The 16447-nt window shown below is 48.3% G+C and overlaps 5 protein-coding genes across 8 annotated transcripts; 4 read left to right on the top strand and 1 right to left on the bottom strand.

The window, feature by feature from the left end:
• Positions 1 to 185: 185 nt before the first annotated feature.
• On the bottom strand, positions 186 to 843 carry LOC120906131 (cecropin-B). The gene is made up of 2 exons (XM_040317596.1): positions 646 to 843; positions 186 to 569 (listed from the first exon to the last, which is right to left on the bottom strand). The coding sequence occupies exons 1-2, from the start codon at positions 748 to 750 to the stop codon at positions 492 to 494; spliced, it is 183 nt and encodes a 60-aa protein (XP_040173530.1). The 5' UTR covers positions 751 to 843; the 3' UTR covers positions 186 to 491.
• A 1001-nt stretch (positions 844 to 1844) lies between these two features.
• LOC120906132 (cecropin-A) lies at positions 1845 to 2405 on the top strand. Its single transcript, XM_040317597.1, has 2 exons — positions 1845 to 2035; positions 2126 to 2405. The coding sequence occupies exons 1-2, from the start codon at positions 1937 to 1939 to the stop codon at positions 2201 to 2203; spliced, it is 177 nt and encodes a 58-aa protein (XP_040173531.1). The 5' UTR covers positions 1845 to 1936; the 3' UTR covers positions 2204 to 2405.
• Positions 2406 to 4619: 2214 nt separating this feature from the next.
• Positions 4620 to 5220, top strand: LOC120905735 (cecropin-C). Its single transcript, XM_040316772.1, has 2 exons — positions 4620 to 4790; positions 4883 to 5220. The coding sequence occupies exons 1-2, from the start codon at positions 4692 to 4694 to the stop codon at positions 4961 to 4963; spliced, it is 180 nt and encodes a 59-aa protein (XP_040172706.1). The 5' UTR covers positions 4620 to 4691; the 3' UTR covers positions 4964 to 5220.
• Positions 5221 to 6143: 923 nt separating this feature from the next.
• LOC120905732 lies at positions 6144 to 8439 on the top strand. The gene has a single exon (XM_040316768.1). It carries the CDS (start codon positions 6386 to 6388, stop codon positions 7145 to 7147), a length of 762 nt encoding a protein of 253 aa, XP_040172702.1. The 5' UTR covers positions 6144 to 6385; the 3' UTR covers positions 7148 to 8439.
• Positions 8440 to 10627: 2188 nt separating this feature from the next.
• Positions 10628 to 15993, top strand: LOC120905733. 4 transcript variants are annotated; one of them, XM_040316770.1, is made up of 3 exons: positions 10628 to 11384; positions 11467 to 11750; positions 15761 to 15993. In XM_040316770.1, exon 1 carries the CDS (start codon positions 10754 to 10756, stop codon positions 11261 to 11263), a length of 510 nt encoding a protein of 169 aa, XP_040172704.1. In that variant the 5' UTR covers positions 10628 to 10753; the 3' UTR covers positions 11264 to 11384; positions 11467 to 11750; positions 15761 to 15993. The 4 variants fall into 4 exon arrangements, 3 of the variants coding, with proteins under 3 accessions (XP_040172704.1, XP_040172705.1, XP_040172703.1); XM_040316771.1 differs by having other exon boundaries at positions 10628 to 11374; XM_040316769.1 differs by having other exon boundaries at positions 10628 to 11339.
• The last annotated feature ends 454 nt before the right edge of the window (positions 15994 to 16447 follow it).

Below are 16447 nucleotides of genomic sequence, written 5' to 3' on the forward strand. Positions count from 1 at the left end.
CTCTCAGCGCGTTCACTTTTCTATTCCAGCGAAAATGCTGCTTGCACTCACACGCCGCATGACATTGAAAGGCACTAATTTGCGATAGCGAAACGCGCTGTGTGGCGCCGATGAACTTGAAGGTTTTTGGCATTTTCCAGCAGAGGCGGTGGATCTTGCGATCGCGCCGACTAACGCGCAGGTGGTTCAGTACGTTATTATGCTCTATTTATTATCCCTCAGATATATATAAAAAAATACTGTAAATCAGTAGACCAAACAAACATACACACACACACACAGTAAAACGTGGACATTGTCGATGCAGCTGTTTGCCAATATCACTCCACCGAGCCGGCGGAGGCGGTGACCTCTTTCAGTCTTACGATTAATACCACTGCGGGTTGATCAGTGAAACATTTTGATAATGGATACCATTAGGAGTAGGGTGTCACTGCGCTACGTTTGCACGTTCTGTATCACTAGTTGAGCGGTCGGGTCGGGATCACATCCTATCCAAGAGCTTTGTAGCCGGCAATGACGGGCAGCGCTTTCTTAGCCGCCCGAAACACATTACGTCCGAGCTTCTCCTGTGAATCAGAATGATAGAAAAATGGATAGAATCACAATTTCTGATGTATGCCCAAGAAGAAATTTTATTCTTACCAACCGCTTGCCGAACTTCCACCGCGGCGCACCATCGACTGGCTGTACGCCAACGACCACCAGGACCGCAATCGCCACCAGGATGAACAGCTTGGTGAAGTTCATTGTTAGCTCTTGGTTTCGGACACAGATGCACCGGGAATCGATTTGCTCCACACGGGAAGAGATCTCAGGCTGAACTGGTTGATGTTGCAGCCTCAGAGAAAGCTATTTAAAGCGACGAAAGCGAACCATCGACGTTCGGGATCGGTCCCGGGGATTCCCGGTACCAGAGCAAGCACCACGATAAGCAGATGTGTCTGAGGAACGTTCCATCGATGTTCCTGCTTAATTGCGGCTGCTGCTGTCTCAGCGTGTCTCTGGCTCGACGTCTATATTTGTCTTGTGAGCACGAGATGTAAAGACTACACACGAGAGCATGTAGGCACTTCTACTGCAGAGTATTCGCGAATGGGGAATCACCCACCTTGTGAACCCCGAATGTCGGGTCTGCGCAAGAATGAGAACATAAGAAGCACAGCAATAATTATACCGATCTACGCGAATAACTGGTGTGTAAATTAATCATGCTGCTTTGTTTGCGGCTCTTCCGGGATGAGTTTGAACGTTATATTACAATAGGCGAAAGGGTTTGTGCGTTGTATAAACTTACGAAACACGCCACAACACTTTTGTTGTGCATTATTCCACTGTTGTTCCACTGTTTGCTCACCGGAAGGCAACAGTATCGACGAACTCCTCAAGGAAAGTAAAACACAGCCGCTGTTTACCTGCGCCGTCTTCATTTGTCGAGAAAACAATCAACTTTCCAAGGGTGTCTCCCCTACCCCCTGTTTTTAACATGTGCGTTCTAATGCGATAAGATAAAAATTACATTAGAATGGAAAGGGGTAGGCGCACCTGCACAAAGGATTGTCAGTTCTTTCTTTCTCCTACACACGATGCTGCACTTTCTACTTCCTTACGGTCGGTGTTTGTATAGGATACTCTGTGGTATTCCCCTTTTCCGTGCGGTGGGAATCCCCCCTCATCCCCTAAGGGTGCACGGAAAAGGGGACTTTTTGAGGTCGGAAACGGTCGAAAGAAAGAAAGAAAAAAACATTCAATGAATGCGCCCGTATTATTCCTTCGATCGATTGTGCGGGGATCCCCAGGAATTCCGGGGTAACGCTTTTTGGTATATAAAACGGAGCTAATCGATGCAAAGGTATCAACAGTCGGTTCAAAGCGTTCCTGCAGCAAACATCTTATCAACCCAGAGACCAACCAACTACCAAACAACCAAGCAACAATGAACTTCTCCAAGATCTTCATCTTTGTCGTGCTGGCAGTGCTGCTGCTCTGCAGCCAGACGGAAGCGGGACGGCTGAAGAAGCTGGGAAAGAAAATTGTAAGTACGAAAACGGGTTGCACCGTGCGGAGGAGCTTCTACGACAAGGCTCACCGTAACTGATGTTTGTTACAACTTCATTGTCCACAGGAGGGAGCCGGCAAGCGAGTGTTCAAGGCAGCAGAGAAGGCCCTGCCGGTGGTGGCAGGCGTTAAGGCGCTCGGTTAGAGCGTCAGCAGGAGGATGGTTCTATTCGTGCTTAAGACAACGGCTCTGCTAAGATGACATGGCAGAGAGAGAGAGAGAGGGAGAGATGAAACAGCTTTAACAGATCTGTGGGCAAGGGGGGGAAAAGTGATAAAATTATAGCATGTAGTAAACAGATCTTGACTAGTTCGGCAAATAAATTTCACTTCTTATCTAACTGCAACTGCTATCAGTACCTTACCTTGACTCTAATGGGGTAATATCACGACCACGGCTCTCATCTAGCGCATTACAGTATCATCCGGTCGAGCGATTGATTTCGTCACGCGCATCCGATCCGATCCATCCGACCCCGTTTCACAGCAGCCTTGACGGCTATCTGGAGCAAAGCAATTGTCTCAATTTAGGAAGCTACAAACCGACCGACTGTCCCGAAAAATGTCAAGCATATGCCACAACAGTGCCATCCAAATGCTCGAATAAACACCCAGCACACGGTTTTCAGCGTCCAGTGGTATTTATTTTGGGTTTTGCACAACAAATATCTGATACTTAATGAAGATACCACACACTAAAACATGTACATGTATTTATGCTACCCAAAGCACTCTCAAACCACAATGGTGCAATCGCTCGATACTCGTTTTGTACCGTGGATGATGGTGCTGGCCTCTTAACCCCACGTGTTTTGAGTGTTATGCCTTCGGAGTTCAGTTTTCGTTTGATCATCAACTGGTTGTAACTGGGCACGTGTCAGAATAATAAACAATACGACGCAACATTTACCGATTATTTGTATTGTTTGGTGTCAAAAAGGTTTAGCTTTAGGGCTTATAATTAACTGCAATAAATTAAAATGGTTGCAAAATTAACTAATCTTCGTTGTACATGGTGTAAAGACTTACGTAGTCTTGTAGGATAAGTGCAGGCAAGTCAGACCTTGTAAGTAATTTTATTACCTACTATATATTTTACGTCTTTACAATACTGGGTCTTTTTCTCGATGGTATAGACATCATTATTAGTTATAAAGTTGCTGCTAACAATCACGTTAATCAATGTAGTTAATTATAACCAAGCACCAACGACTTGTTTAATAGAAGGCCTGCAGTAAGTATGCCAAAATAGCTAAGGCAATTTTGGTTGACGCATACGATGATACAAACATGCTAGAAACTTTCAAATAAAGATACAATTGAAGGCCCGGTAGTTGAAATTATAGAAAACTCCAACTCACAATTGCATCTTAGGGTTCCCATTATGACTAAAATGTTCCTAGCCATTCACCTTAAGTGTTCCTACTGCCGCTGAAGGCAAAAAAATCGTGCATATTTACACCAAAGCGCAAATCAAGATCGTGCAATCTACACCAAATCGCAATTGGTATGTGTTGTGAAGCCGGTTTCACTGGAGAATCGTAGCCATTAGCCCAATGTGTTGGAGAACGGTTCACATTCTGATCGAGACTTGTTCAATTATGAGCGGTCAGGGAAGTAATTGTGCGCTTGGCAATATGAGTGGTGCTCAGGTGAAGCTATTTTCGTATGAAAGCCGTTAAAATCTTCCTTTTTGTTTGTTATTTTGATGAAACTGATTCTGATGAACTGAAATAACAACGAGAACCCCAATTTGTCCCCTCGTAAACTTTGCACTACGATCAAAATGACAGTTGTAAACAAATAATCCATGGCATAGGGCGATAATTAGTACAACGACGTTCAGTTGTTCCAACATAGGGAAATAGCATATTTTGGTTGAAATGTTTGAATTTTAAAAATCATGATATTTAGATAAAACATGGTTACACGCTCGTAAATATTTAATCTCCTGAAGTGTTTCTCTGAGCAAAAAGGTTAGAGATTTCAAACATCTTGGCTACACAGAGGCCAGCACGTTTTTAATGAAGCACAAATGCTGTTAAATGTTTGTATATTATTTGTTTTATTTAAAAAATCAATCTATGACTACGAAAATCAAAATTACTATTTTAGAGCGAAAATATTGTACGTTATAGTCATAATGAGAGATTATGTGCACATTCGAAAGTGACTTGGGCAACCCTGTAGCAACCTTCACAGGAAATAGTTTAAAATATTGTAAAAGTTACAGATTATTATCCTTCATTTTCTCTACCTTATAGTATCATTTTTTTTAATCTCCGCGATTTTATCATTCTTGTGCAGTGAGTGAACTGTCAATGAGCGACACAAGATTTGGACAAACATCTGACCGAAGTAAGATAACGACGACGGAAGCAAATGTTATCGGAACTAACAAACCATCGCCACTTGAGCCCGTACCTTTTCGTGTTAGAAGTTATCAAAATTAAACAACACCAGAACCATGTTGTCGCTGCTGCATCTACCTCAATTAAACTATACTACACGGTCAACAAATGCATTTCCATTTTGACTATAAAATGCGCCCGCTTGGCTGAGAGCGATTCACTAATTGTTCCGGCATCTGCGTTGTGAGTGTAAAACCAACCGAAAGTCCCAACAGCAGCATCATGAACTTCAAGCTGATCTTTCTCGTCGCGCTGGTCCTAATGGCTGCGTTCCTGGGCCAAACCGAGGGTCGTCGGTTCAAGAAGTTCCTGAAGAAAGTGGTGTGTATAACAAGGGCTCTGTGACAGTGTTGGCGATTTGCCGTCTGCATCATCGCACCGATGACTAATGCATTATACATCTCACATTGCAGGAAGGCGCAGGCCGACGGGTAGCCAATGCAGCCCAGAAGGGTTTGCCGCTGGCGGCGGGCGTCAAGGGTCTCGTTGGATAATGGGTCCCCCTAGCCAGCGTCCTGTTGCGTTCCCTCCCGAAGGTGGGGAGTTCTCTCCACCCGCTCCAAACCGATCACGATCCCGCTGCAATCAAATTCCGTCACCCGACCAACCAACGTCAACGAACTGGCGCGGTACAGTGTTTACTACAACGCCCCAATCAACGCCACCGGGCAAGCCACAACCGTTCCAATAAAGTGCCTGTCTCGGGCCAACTTCCTTAATACGTGAGCAGTGCAAACCTCGGCGGCCAATAGCCTTTGCGTTTTCTTTTGTGAATCAATTTCATTGGGCATGGGCATGGGAAGCGGAAGGGCAGAGGCCGGGCAGCCTTGGCTCGTCAGTAAGTGGGCTAGAATCGAAAGTGTTGCGGGCGCGGGGTATAATTTCTTCGACAAACAGGGCGTTAGAGTGAGCGCGTTGTTTTGTCGCTGCATCTAAGGTCTCCACCAAACGTTGGAGGAGTCGGAAATGGAAATTCGATGCCTCTTAGTGTGCTGCGATGAGTATATCGCAAAATGTTCTTCAAGATCGCCGGCCAAACCGGTTCGCCCCCGAATGGCAGCCCTTCCGAAATTCGCTGGCCTCTCGTGTACCGTTATGTGTGTCTCCCGTTTTCTTACCTCTGCCAGTTGCCACCTCACCCGACCGTTTTGTTTCTTCTTCCTCTTTCTCTTTCTCTCCACCCCCGTCCGTCGGTTCCTCTTCCGCGACGGCTAGCCACGACAGCCTTCCGGTTTGCACGCTACGCTCGTGCGCTCGAGCTCGGTTTCCCATCGGCAATCTGGGCGTCGAGATCGGACGTCAAACAACAATTGACGTGTGCACCCGCCCCTACCAGCACCAACACAGACGCACACGGACCCTGCGGTGGCAACAGGTTCTATCCGCATATCCACTGCGGGGCGAATTTGCATCCCAGGCCCGGCCGTCGGCTGCAGGTGCTGGGATTTGCTGACGTGAGTGCGCTTCGGTCGTGGGCTTTGCCGCGGTCGCGTATGTATGCGTACGCGGGCACACTACACGATCATCGCCTACGCCCGCCCGATGGACACGGGTCGGGACGGCTGGAAGTGCGGCGGCGGCTGCCACGCCGAGTCATCTTCTGAAGTGAATTCGGGCCTTCGGGATTCCGCTCGCCGCTGGTGGGCAGTCATTCGTGTTCCGGTGCTGCGAGCAGCTGGTTGAGCCATTCTGCTGCGTTTCTAGCTGTATGTGCGGTGGTGTGTGTGGATGTGTGTGTGTGTTTGAAAGTCTGTTCGAGTTTAGAAAGTTTTGTGCCTAAGCAGCCGGTGACGTAGCCGCTTTGTTTTTGTTTTGGTGTTTGTTGTTACCGCCGTGACCTACTGTGCAAAACGATTTGAAGGCGGAGATTCATTCTGCAGAGCTTCCTCGGTGGATTTGTTCCATTTTTCGCGGCAATGGCAACGCAACTGCTGTGGCTGTGTGTAGCAGCAGCAGCAGCACTGCTGGTCTGCTCGAACCCGACCCACGGCACACCGATCGACACGGTGACGGCACACAACCCGCTGCCCGTGCCGACGGCCACCGATGGTTCGGCCGGGCTGGAGTCGCTCCTCCCGACCAGGGTGACCGAGGTGGCGAGCGGCACCACCGAAACGAGCAAGATGTCCCGCTTTCTCGACGACTTCACCTCCGCCTTCAAGCAGGGCACGGCCAAGATGAAGGAGAGCCTGGAGAGCGCCGCCAGCTCGGTAAAGGACGGCGTGATGCAGGGGTACGACTACGTGCGCAGCAAGCTGACCGGCGGTGGCGCCGGGCCCGACCCGTCCACCCCGACCGCGCCGGCCGACGACGCCGCCAGCAATGTCACCTCAACCACCTCGACCGCGTCGGCCCTCACCGCCCCGGTCGCCCCATCAACCGTGCGGCCAGCAATCAGTGGCGGTGCCGCCGGCCTATCGGACGCCGCCGCCATCGGCGTGTCGAACGAACCGGCCCGCATCGTGCCGAACGACGACGAGGACGACGAGCGGATCTTCTTCAACGACAAGGACTACACCGCGGTCAAGCCGCTCGACGGCAGCGAGGACGAGCGGGACGTCACCGAGTCCCCGGTCACGACGACCGTCGCCGTCGACAACCGGTTCATCATAGCCGGGCCGCTCGCGTGCAAAAGCGGGCAGGAGGTGGTCAACGGGAAGTGTCGAAATGTGTTCTGAGCAAACGCGGTGCAAGGGGGGGGTGGGGGGGCGCTCCTCCATTCAATCCTCCTCTTCCTACGATGGTCCCATCACGTCGACGTCTCGAAACTGTCCGTTGGGGAGTGATGATTTGCATTCACGGATGCCCTTGTATTGGGGATTGGGGAGGGGGTTTGTGTGATTCCCACCCTTCCTTCTCTATCCCACACGAACCCTCCCACTCGGTCTCTCTTTCTCACTCACTCTCTTTCCACCTCCCCTCCCCCACCCCCTCTTACCTAGAGCGCCATTTCGTTAGGAAGTGTGATTTTTTAATTTAATTCTATTACCGCTAATACGCGGCCGACGCGCGTTTGCTTGCCACACGGCACACACACACACACACATACACTGTGCACGGTGACTGAGCTAACGCAAGACGCTGAAGAAAAAGAACAAAAAAAAAGGAAAAGAAAAAAAAAAACCCAGCATAAATCCCCACCCTCCCGTCTAGTGACACGGTGCTTGGGTGGTTTTTTTTTTATTCTTCTTCTTCTTTTCTGTGTGCTGGAGGTGTTGGAGACTTACCGAGTAGCAGCAGTGCCGACGGTGCACGCCAGAAGAACACATAAAAAGGGAAAGGAAATAAATTTCATTTGATTAGCAAACGGAACAATTGGTGTGGATCATCTGTGCCTTGTGCCCGTTGAAAGATATAATAGAGTAAGGATAGGGAGAGCGAAAGAGAGGGAGAGAGAGAGATATGTGTGAGAGAGAGAATGAGAGAGCATGAACGCAGAACATAAAAAAGGTAAGCAAGTGCGAACAGTTTCCCGCGATCAATTAGATCAGAGATGTCAAACTGGGGGCCCGCGATCGAATGATCAAATTTTGATTGTCAGACCATACATAGTCATAAAACCTTGTAGGTGTTGTTTTCCTACCTTGTTTCTATACCTCGGGTGTATGCACCAAATTAGATAAGAAATTCAACAACTGTTCGAGTTATAAAGGAAAAATAAAAAAAAATGTTTATTTTGATGAAAATGAGCATTCAGATCCAGAAAAAGTTTACAAAATTGGTAAAAAAAAAACAGTCAAAATTATGTTATACCCTTTCGGATGAATAAATTTGTTAGTAACAAATGTTTGATGATAGCAACAACTCGAATTTAGGCTTTAAATGCATAAAATATCGTAAATTTCCGCAAGTATCGTACCCACCTGTATGCCGGTTTAGAACCTTACTCTTTTTGAATCAATCAAGGTACTTGGTGATCTTGAAAGAGCAATTTCTATTAGAAAAATAAATGGAACTAAGATAAACTAAAGCTGAGCTTATGACTATGATTTGGTCGCCATAATGAAGGAGGATTTCTATGGAAATTGGCCTAAGGAGAGTACCAGCTGCTAAGGATTTGTATGACACTTTGCTCTCCTTGACTGTCAAGTCAAGATTCTGAAGATTTGGCGGGAAGAACCGATTTGTAGTAATTTATGAACCTTGGAATGTATCAAAAGTAAGAGTTCACAGTTTCTAACGTACGTAAATGCTGTTCACAACCAATACCCGCTCAAAAATATTGATAATCAAAATAACACCAATATCAACATCAAGTTCGGTATTCGATAAACCAGTTTTTGCCATTATTTTTGCCATACTAAATCTTGCGGAAAATATTGGAAATGTTGGACTTAAGGTTGGAAATAGTAGAGGCCTATGGCCAATTGAAAATATGCTTCTACAGTTTTTTTTTACATCAAAATTTTAACTATTGTAAGGTAACTGCTATCACAAAATGAAATGTAAAGAACTGCTAACGATCGGATTTTTGTAGCATATAACAAATTATTTGAGTATTACTATTTTGAGTAGCATTTTGGCCCGCGGAGTCCAATGAGTTTGACAACACTGAATTAGAGGTTACTCATTGCTAGGCTAACAAAAGCGGCCAATTATTTCCGTGTTTTTGTGTTGCTGTATTTGTTGTTTGCTGACAGCTGTCAATGCTGACAGAATGCGGAATTATTGCTCGTTACTGTAGCTCGCTGCGTAGTGAGCTTTGCAGTACGGCACACTTGATCGCGTTCCCAATCGGCACTGTTGATCGGTACAGATCATTCAAAACCGGTTAACTGCTGTTAAATGAGGTGACATCATTCCCTGCCTGTCCAGTTACTTCGTTTTGTTTCGCAGCTTGTTAATTAGCAGGCAATTTAACTCCCATTTTAACGACTGCGACGGTACAGCAATGTGCTGCGGATATGACGCCCGCCGGATTGTCGCTTGGTAATGACCCTGGCTGACGCATGGCTGCCGGAGGGGGGTGTATGAAGGGATTGTGTGCCGCTGAGTGCCGACGGCGACGTCATTAGCTTGGCTGGATGATCTGCTTCCGCCGCCTTCACCTTCGCGCCATGCATCCTTCGGACGCCTCGCACACGCTCACTCGCTCATCTAATCAATGTTGATTTATTAAATCAACTACCTCCCGGGTCGGAAGCTGCGCAGTAAAGACGCGGTTGTACGGTCCACCCCCACTCCGGGGCCGGTACGGGTGGATCGTGCCACTTCCAACTGGCACTCGGGGCAGACGGGCAGAAACACCGCATTCAGCCGCGCGACCGGCCAGCCAGCGTTCGCTCTCGCGTGTTTAATTAGCGCTCGATCGCGCGCTCCGTCGTACACTCTCTGTCCTCGGGAAATCGGAAAGGTCTTAGCTATCCGAGCGTCACGTCGGCGTGTTTCCGTTTTGCTTGGTGTGGTTTTTGTGTTTGTGTTTGCCGGGAGAAATCTGCCCAAGGTCCAAGGTTCTTTCGTACCGGGGGTTTGTAACGTTGCCGCGCTACTGCCAGCCATCAGTCTGCCGGTGAATCGTCGCTGGTGTAGAGTGTAGTGTTGGTCTGGCTGTCGGGTGTAAACGCTGGGCACGTGAAAAGCATGGGTTCGAAGGTGCTACTGTCCGTCGGTGTGCTGCTGGTGGTCGCGGCTGCAATGGTTGCGTCCAAGTCGGTGCCGGAGCAACGCTCCCATCTCGATCTGGCCGAGCTGGACTCGAGCGAGGAGCAGCCGGGCACGATCGATCGCGTGAAGGGCTTCTTCGGCGACCTGTCCACCAGGGTGAAGGAGGGCGTGCAGGAGGGCGTCGTCAAGGTAAAGGACGGCGTCAAGAAGGGCTCGGTCAAGGCGAAGGAGTACGCGACGAACGTGCGCGACTACCTGCGGGACAAGTTTAGCAGCGACTCGAAGGAGGCGGAGGTAACGACCACCACTGCGAAATCTGCTACCGGATTCTGATGATGATTGTGGACTGGATGCTCGACCAATTGCACGTTGACAAAGCTCTCAAGCTTTTGTAATATAAATAAAGTTTTGTTCTTGATTACATCGCATTCGGTGAGCGAGATCCCCCCCCCCGAAGCAGCGCCTAAAGTTAGGCATCCGAAATACATGCCCCACAGCGGCTTCTGTTTGCTGTGGTTGGATCTGTTTGCCTTCTATCTGCCTTTGGTCATAGGTCATAGCTTGGTGCACTAATCGCAAAATGTGTTTGTCACTGCTGCCCATTGCTGCCCATTCGGGTTGAGCTTTGGGAAGCGGCACAGCGGCCGCATCCGCTTTGCCAGTCCACTATCAGCACCGGGATGGAGCGGTTTGGCCCGCAGCTCACCCTGCTAGTGGCAGCGCTTGCCTGCGTGTCGGCACTCGACACACCACCCGTCCAGCCCGGCATCTACCGGAAGTATCTGCGCACGCGCGAACCCTCCCAGCCGGCCGAGCTGCACGTGGAGGAGGTGCTGGAGGTGTTCCGCACCGAGGCGCAACCTTCACGGTACGGCGTGGACAACGCGCTGGTGAATCGCTTCCTTGCCCGGCAGCTGCTGCTCCAGCTACAGGCCAGTACGTCAACGACGACGACGACGAGGAGGACCACTGCGGCAACGACGACGACGACGACGACAACACAGCGCTCCGAGCACACCACCTTCCGGACGCCGGTGTACGAGAACCAGAACCCGAACTACAACTACCTGTTTCGGCCATCGATCACGGCGACCAAATATGGCGGCAAGCCGGCAGCGGGCACCATCGTCATCAAGGAGGCGGATTTACTGTCAACGGCGGTACACAATACGTCGCCCAATAACCTCTAAGTGTCCCAAACACCATAAAGAGGACATATGGGGCTACTGCCGAAAGGTGGTACAGTTCTGATCGGTGCTGGCGCTGGTACGACCACGAGTGTTTTTGTTGAAGTTTTGTGTGTGTGTATATGTGTGTTAGCGTATTCTTAAAACCGCTCACAGAGTTTGTTTACAAGTGGTTTACAGTGCATTCTTTCTATTCTTTCTTTCAGATATTGGATCCTGCGATGTTTGCGTCCTCGACAAAACAAAGACAAAAAAGACAAAACAAACAGCATCGTTGTACCAGTTCTTCCAAGACGCACGACGCAAGCTGCAGCTCAAAAAGCAGACCTACTTTAAACGCTATTCGTCTATAAGCCTTACGTTACCCCTATCAACTGTTATCAATTTACGGCACCGCACGTCCAATGCTTCTGAATAAAAGCTACCATCGTTCTAACTACTCTCGGCGTATCTCGCTCACCTTGGATCCCGCTCCAGCTCCTTTTGGCGCGTACGTATCGTACTCTGTGTGCAACATTTGTGCTGCGTTATTATTTTGTTAAGAACACATTTAATTTAACTTAAGAACAATTTCGAATACTTCTACCGAAGCGAACGTTGGCAGAAGGTCGTCGCCTCTTCCTTCGTCCCATCGGGAAAGGGACAACGGTCTGGGAAAAGGATAAATTGAAGGAACGTCAGACCTTTTATTACGATCGCGTCAACAGATAAGATATGTACAAAGGAATGTAACTAACTAAAACCTAACTCATCCTAAAATTGATTCTTCCTCTTTAATGAAGTTGAGGAAGAGATTTCAAATTATTTCGTTTCGAATCAAAACACTTTTCTCATAGTTTGGCTGTTACGGCCATTGTTTGATCTTTGGGAGACCTGTACGACCTGCAGTTCTCACGAAGGGAATCTCTTAGGAAGACCGAGAATTATCGACAAATTTTTTTTTTTTTTTTTTTAATTTCATTGAGGTTGCTGTTCGAAAGCCTAGGCCCCAAGTATTACATTCGTGCGTGATCAATGGAAGACCAATTTAATTATAGCTAACCATCCTATTCTCCAACGACAACGCTGAACGGGTTTTCAAAAGGCTGTACAGCTTCCTAAACAGCATTGAGGTATTCTTTTAAATGTAGCAAACATGTGCTTTGAATGTGAGACGTCCATCAAAAATCACTCCCAAGTATCGGGCTTGAGGAGCCCACGGGATGACGATGTCATTCATCTTTATGTTATCCACCTTGGCATTGAAATGAACGGGTTGAATATCTTTTTAAAACCTTGCAAAGGAAGGCTTGGGCCTGAGTCTTGCTATTGTTGATCACAATCTTCCAATCCCGGAGGTACCTGACCAAAGTGTGCAGTTTCCGTTGTTAATCTCCTCGTAAATGATTACGTGCTTTGCAGAATTCATAATGACTGCGTCATCCGCGGATAATACGAGAGCCGCGCCCGCCCTTACTGTCAGGGGACATCAGCTGTACAGCAGTTGTACAGCAGGGGACCAAGTATGCCCCCCTGGGGTACACCCGCATTATTCGTACATGAGTCAGATCGGCATAACCCAATGTAAACAGCTGATATCCGTCCATAGAGGTAGTCGCGAACAATCTCGACGACGTACGACGAAAAAACCTTGCATCATGCGGACAAGTACATCAAATGCCACACGTTGTCAAATGCATTCTCTATATCCAAAAGGGCCTTGACTGGGCTTTTACCACTTCTTTTCGAGGCATCAACTACTGTTGAACGCGCTGCTACTGTTGCGTCGCCGATCGCTGCTTCCTAAAACCAAACTGTGCTTCTACAATTATGTTATATTGTAGCGTGCACCATCATATAGCGGTGGGCGATGCTTGTGTTGGGCTTCATTAATCTTTCATTAAGATTCATTCATATGAATCTTCAGCGATGAGTGAATCGAATATCAAATCGAATCTTCAAAGATTTATGAAACTCCAGGAATTCAAGAATCTGTTACATTCATGAATCTCCAAGGATTTATGAATATCGAAAGGTTCATGAGTTTTCAAAGATTCATTAATCTTTTGAGATTCAGATGATTTTCAAAATATTGAATTTGTGCGGTCCCATGATACAGTAATTAACTCGCACAATTTAACGACCATGCCTGACCTGGGTTCAAGCCTCGCATTAACCGTCTCCTCGGAGCAAAACAAATTATCTGGATGCGTGGTATTTGTCAAGAAGTCTCGAAAGCCGGTATAGGCTGGCACAACCAGGTATGTTGTTACGCCAAGGCTGGCCAGATGACCCGGAAGAAGCTCAAGCTCTATGAATCTTTGGAGATTTATGCATTCCTTGAGCTTCAAGAATCTTTTGAGATTCGTGAATCACATATGAATTTTTCGAGATTCATGAACCTTCCTAGAATCAAGAATCTTTCTAACCGGCATTCAACTTCATTGAATCATTTCAAAGATTCACACGGAATCATAAATCTGAATCAGGTTGGCCCAACACTACCCTAGGCGTTGCTGCTGCGTTGATGTGCGCCCGTCTCGAGAGATCGATAGCAACCATTTGTAGGTAAAAAGTGTGTGTGTATGAGAGAGAGAGAGAGAGAGAGAGAGAGAGAGAGAGAGAGAGTGTACTGGCTTCATTTGCCACCATGTTAAGGCCATCAGAGTGTACGTGTAAATTCGCGACGAAATTGTGCCGGACAGGGGATTTTTTTGCTTTATTTTTTTGCGCAAAAACACTTGGGGAAGTTCTATTCGAGAGCATCGTTTCTTATCTTATCGCTGAGGTTAGCTGTATGCAAACAAAACACCCGGTGTGTGACGGTGCGTACTTCCGATGGGCCTGTGGTGGGCCCGTTGCGAAAGTGTCCGCGCTCCAGCTGGGTCAGTCAGTCTGTACCCGTGCCTCTTGCCGCCGAGGAATCTCTCTCGCGCATCCGCGGTTTCTAGTGCCTTAGATTACATTTGTTCTCTCTGTCCTGTTTCTCTCTGTTTTTGGTTTACCATTTGCGCACTGTTCGCTTTTGCGGCCATGGTGCGGTACAGTGCGGCGCTGGTGCTTCTGCTGGTCGTGGTGGTGCTGATAAGCAGCGTGCCGGTACAGTCTACCGGGGCCGACCGCGCGGCCATCCAGTCAACGCCACGGTCGCCGCGCCGGGTTATCTTCTACAAGCCGGAACGTGACCAGAACGACACTAAGACTGTCAACAAGTCGAACATTTTCGACTCGCCCAAGCTCTGCCAGCCCGGTTATCAGCTCGATCGGCACTCCCGGTGCCGTCGAGTGATGGGTTAACTCCTCACACTTACAAACACACCTACACACATATACAAACACACTTACACACACACACAAACACCATTCTCATTCACTGCAATACCTGACAGTGTGTATGCGTGCGTCACACAGGCTTGGGATTTCGTCCGGCTCTACTCACAAGACAACGTTTCACTACCAACGCTGTCAAAGAGTCGGGCAGCGCTGCACAAAACCAACCAGCAACTAGGAGTCCGGCAAACCTCACAACACCTTCAAGAATGAGTGCACCGGGAACACGATTGGGAGTGCAGCTTTCGGTGCTACTGCTGCTGCTCCTACTGCTGCCACCATCAACCAGCGCGGTCAGAGTGATCTTCCGTCGCCCGGAGAGCTCCACGGGCAGTGCCTCCGCCGCCGACGTCAACAATGCCAACATACTCCGGTCGCCTAATCTGGTCGGCAGCAGCTGCGGCAACGGCCAGGTGACGGATAGTCGTGGTATCTGTCGCAATACTATATCGTTTTGATGCGAGGCACCTCCCTCCCCAAGGGTGTCGGAAAACGACGGCTAGTTCCTGGAAAGCTGCCCCAACTTCCCCAACCTCCGTACATCTATATACAGCATTATCGTTCGTAGCTGGAGGTGCTTAAATTTTAAGAACCGGTGACCGTGCAGCGCAGATTAGCAGCTGATAGGTAAAAATGAATTTCGATTTAACCCGCCTAATTGATAAGCTAACCACCATGCGGCATCAGTGACTACCGGGAAGCTTGGCGCTACCGATTGAGATAGCTTCCAGCAAGCGGATCGAGCGTGTAGGAGTCGAGCGACAGTGTGTGACAGTTATTTAAGAGTGGCACTAGACGGCAAGCACCACAACACAACCATTGGTACGATGCAAGCGAAAAGTGTACTGTTCGCCGGTGCTGCTCTGCTTGCCCTGGTGCTGCTGTGCAGCGAGCAGGTGCCGAGTGTGGAGGCGATGCGCGTTATCTACCGCGTTACCGACGAGGACAAGCGGTTAGCGCATGTGTTATCCTCGCCCAACACCCCCAAGTGTCCCAAACACCATAAAGAGGACATATGGGGCTACTGCCGAAAGGTGGTACAGTTCTGATCGGTGCTGGCGCTGGTACGACCACGAGTGTTTTTGTTGAAGTTTTGTGTGTGTGTATATGTGTGTTAGCGTATTCTTAAAACCGCTCACAGAGTTTGTTTACAAGACGTTTACAGTGCATTCTTTCTATTCTTTCTTTCAGATATTGGATCATGCGATGTTTGCGTCCTCGACAAAACAAAGACAAAAAAGACAAAACAAACAGCATCGTTGTACCAGTTCTTCCAAGACGCACGACGCAAGCTGCAGCTCAAAAAGCAGACCTACTTTAAACGCTATTCGTCTATAAGCCTTACGTTACCCCTATCAACTGTTATCAATTTACGGCACCGCACGTCCAATGCTTCTGAATAAAAGCTAACATCGTTCTAACTACTCTCGGCGTATCTCGTTCACCTTGGATCCAGCTCCAGCCCGTTTTGGGGCATGTTTCATATCATCTTCACCGATAAACGTTCTTCACAATCAATCGTACTCTGTGGGCAACATTTGTGCTGCGTTATTGACATACCGGTGCTATGGTTTTCTTACGTAGTGCCGCACAATATGAACCGTTTCTGTTTCATATCTTCCGATGTACAGTGTGCTGACAAATGCTCTTCCAGCAACTCTTCCAACGCACCAACTACGATCAAGCAAAACCCGCACCTTGGAGCTTTGCGTACGGTGAATTATTACTCTATTTTCGTAATATTACCCCGCACGTTCGTGCTCGCCACTGACCATCCCAAGCAACGGTGGTGCTAAAACATGCACCCGACCGGGTTCGAAAAGATCTATTGCATCAGGGGTTTGGTACGGTTTTGGTTCGAGAACCTTTGCTGCACCT

Source organism: Anopheles arabiensis, chromosome X (assembly GCF_016920715.1).
Source record: "Anopheles arabiensis isolate DONGOLA chromosome X, AaraD3, whole genome shotgun sequence".
NCBI lineage: Eukaryota > Metazoa > Arthropoda > Insecta > Diptera > Culicidae > Anopheles > Anopheles arabiensis.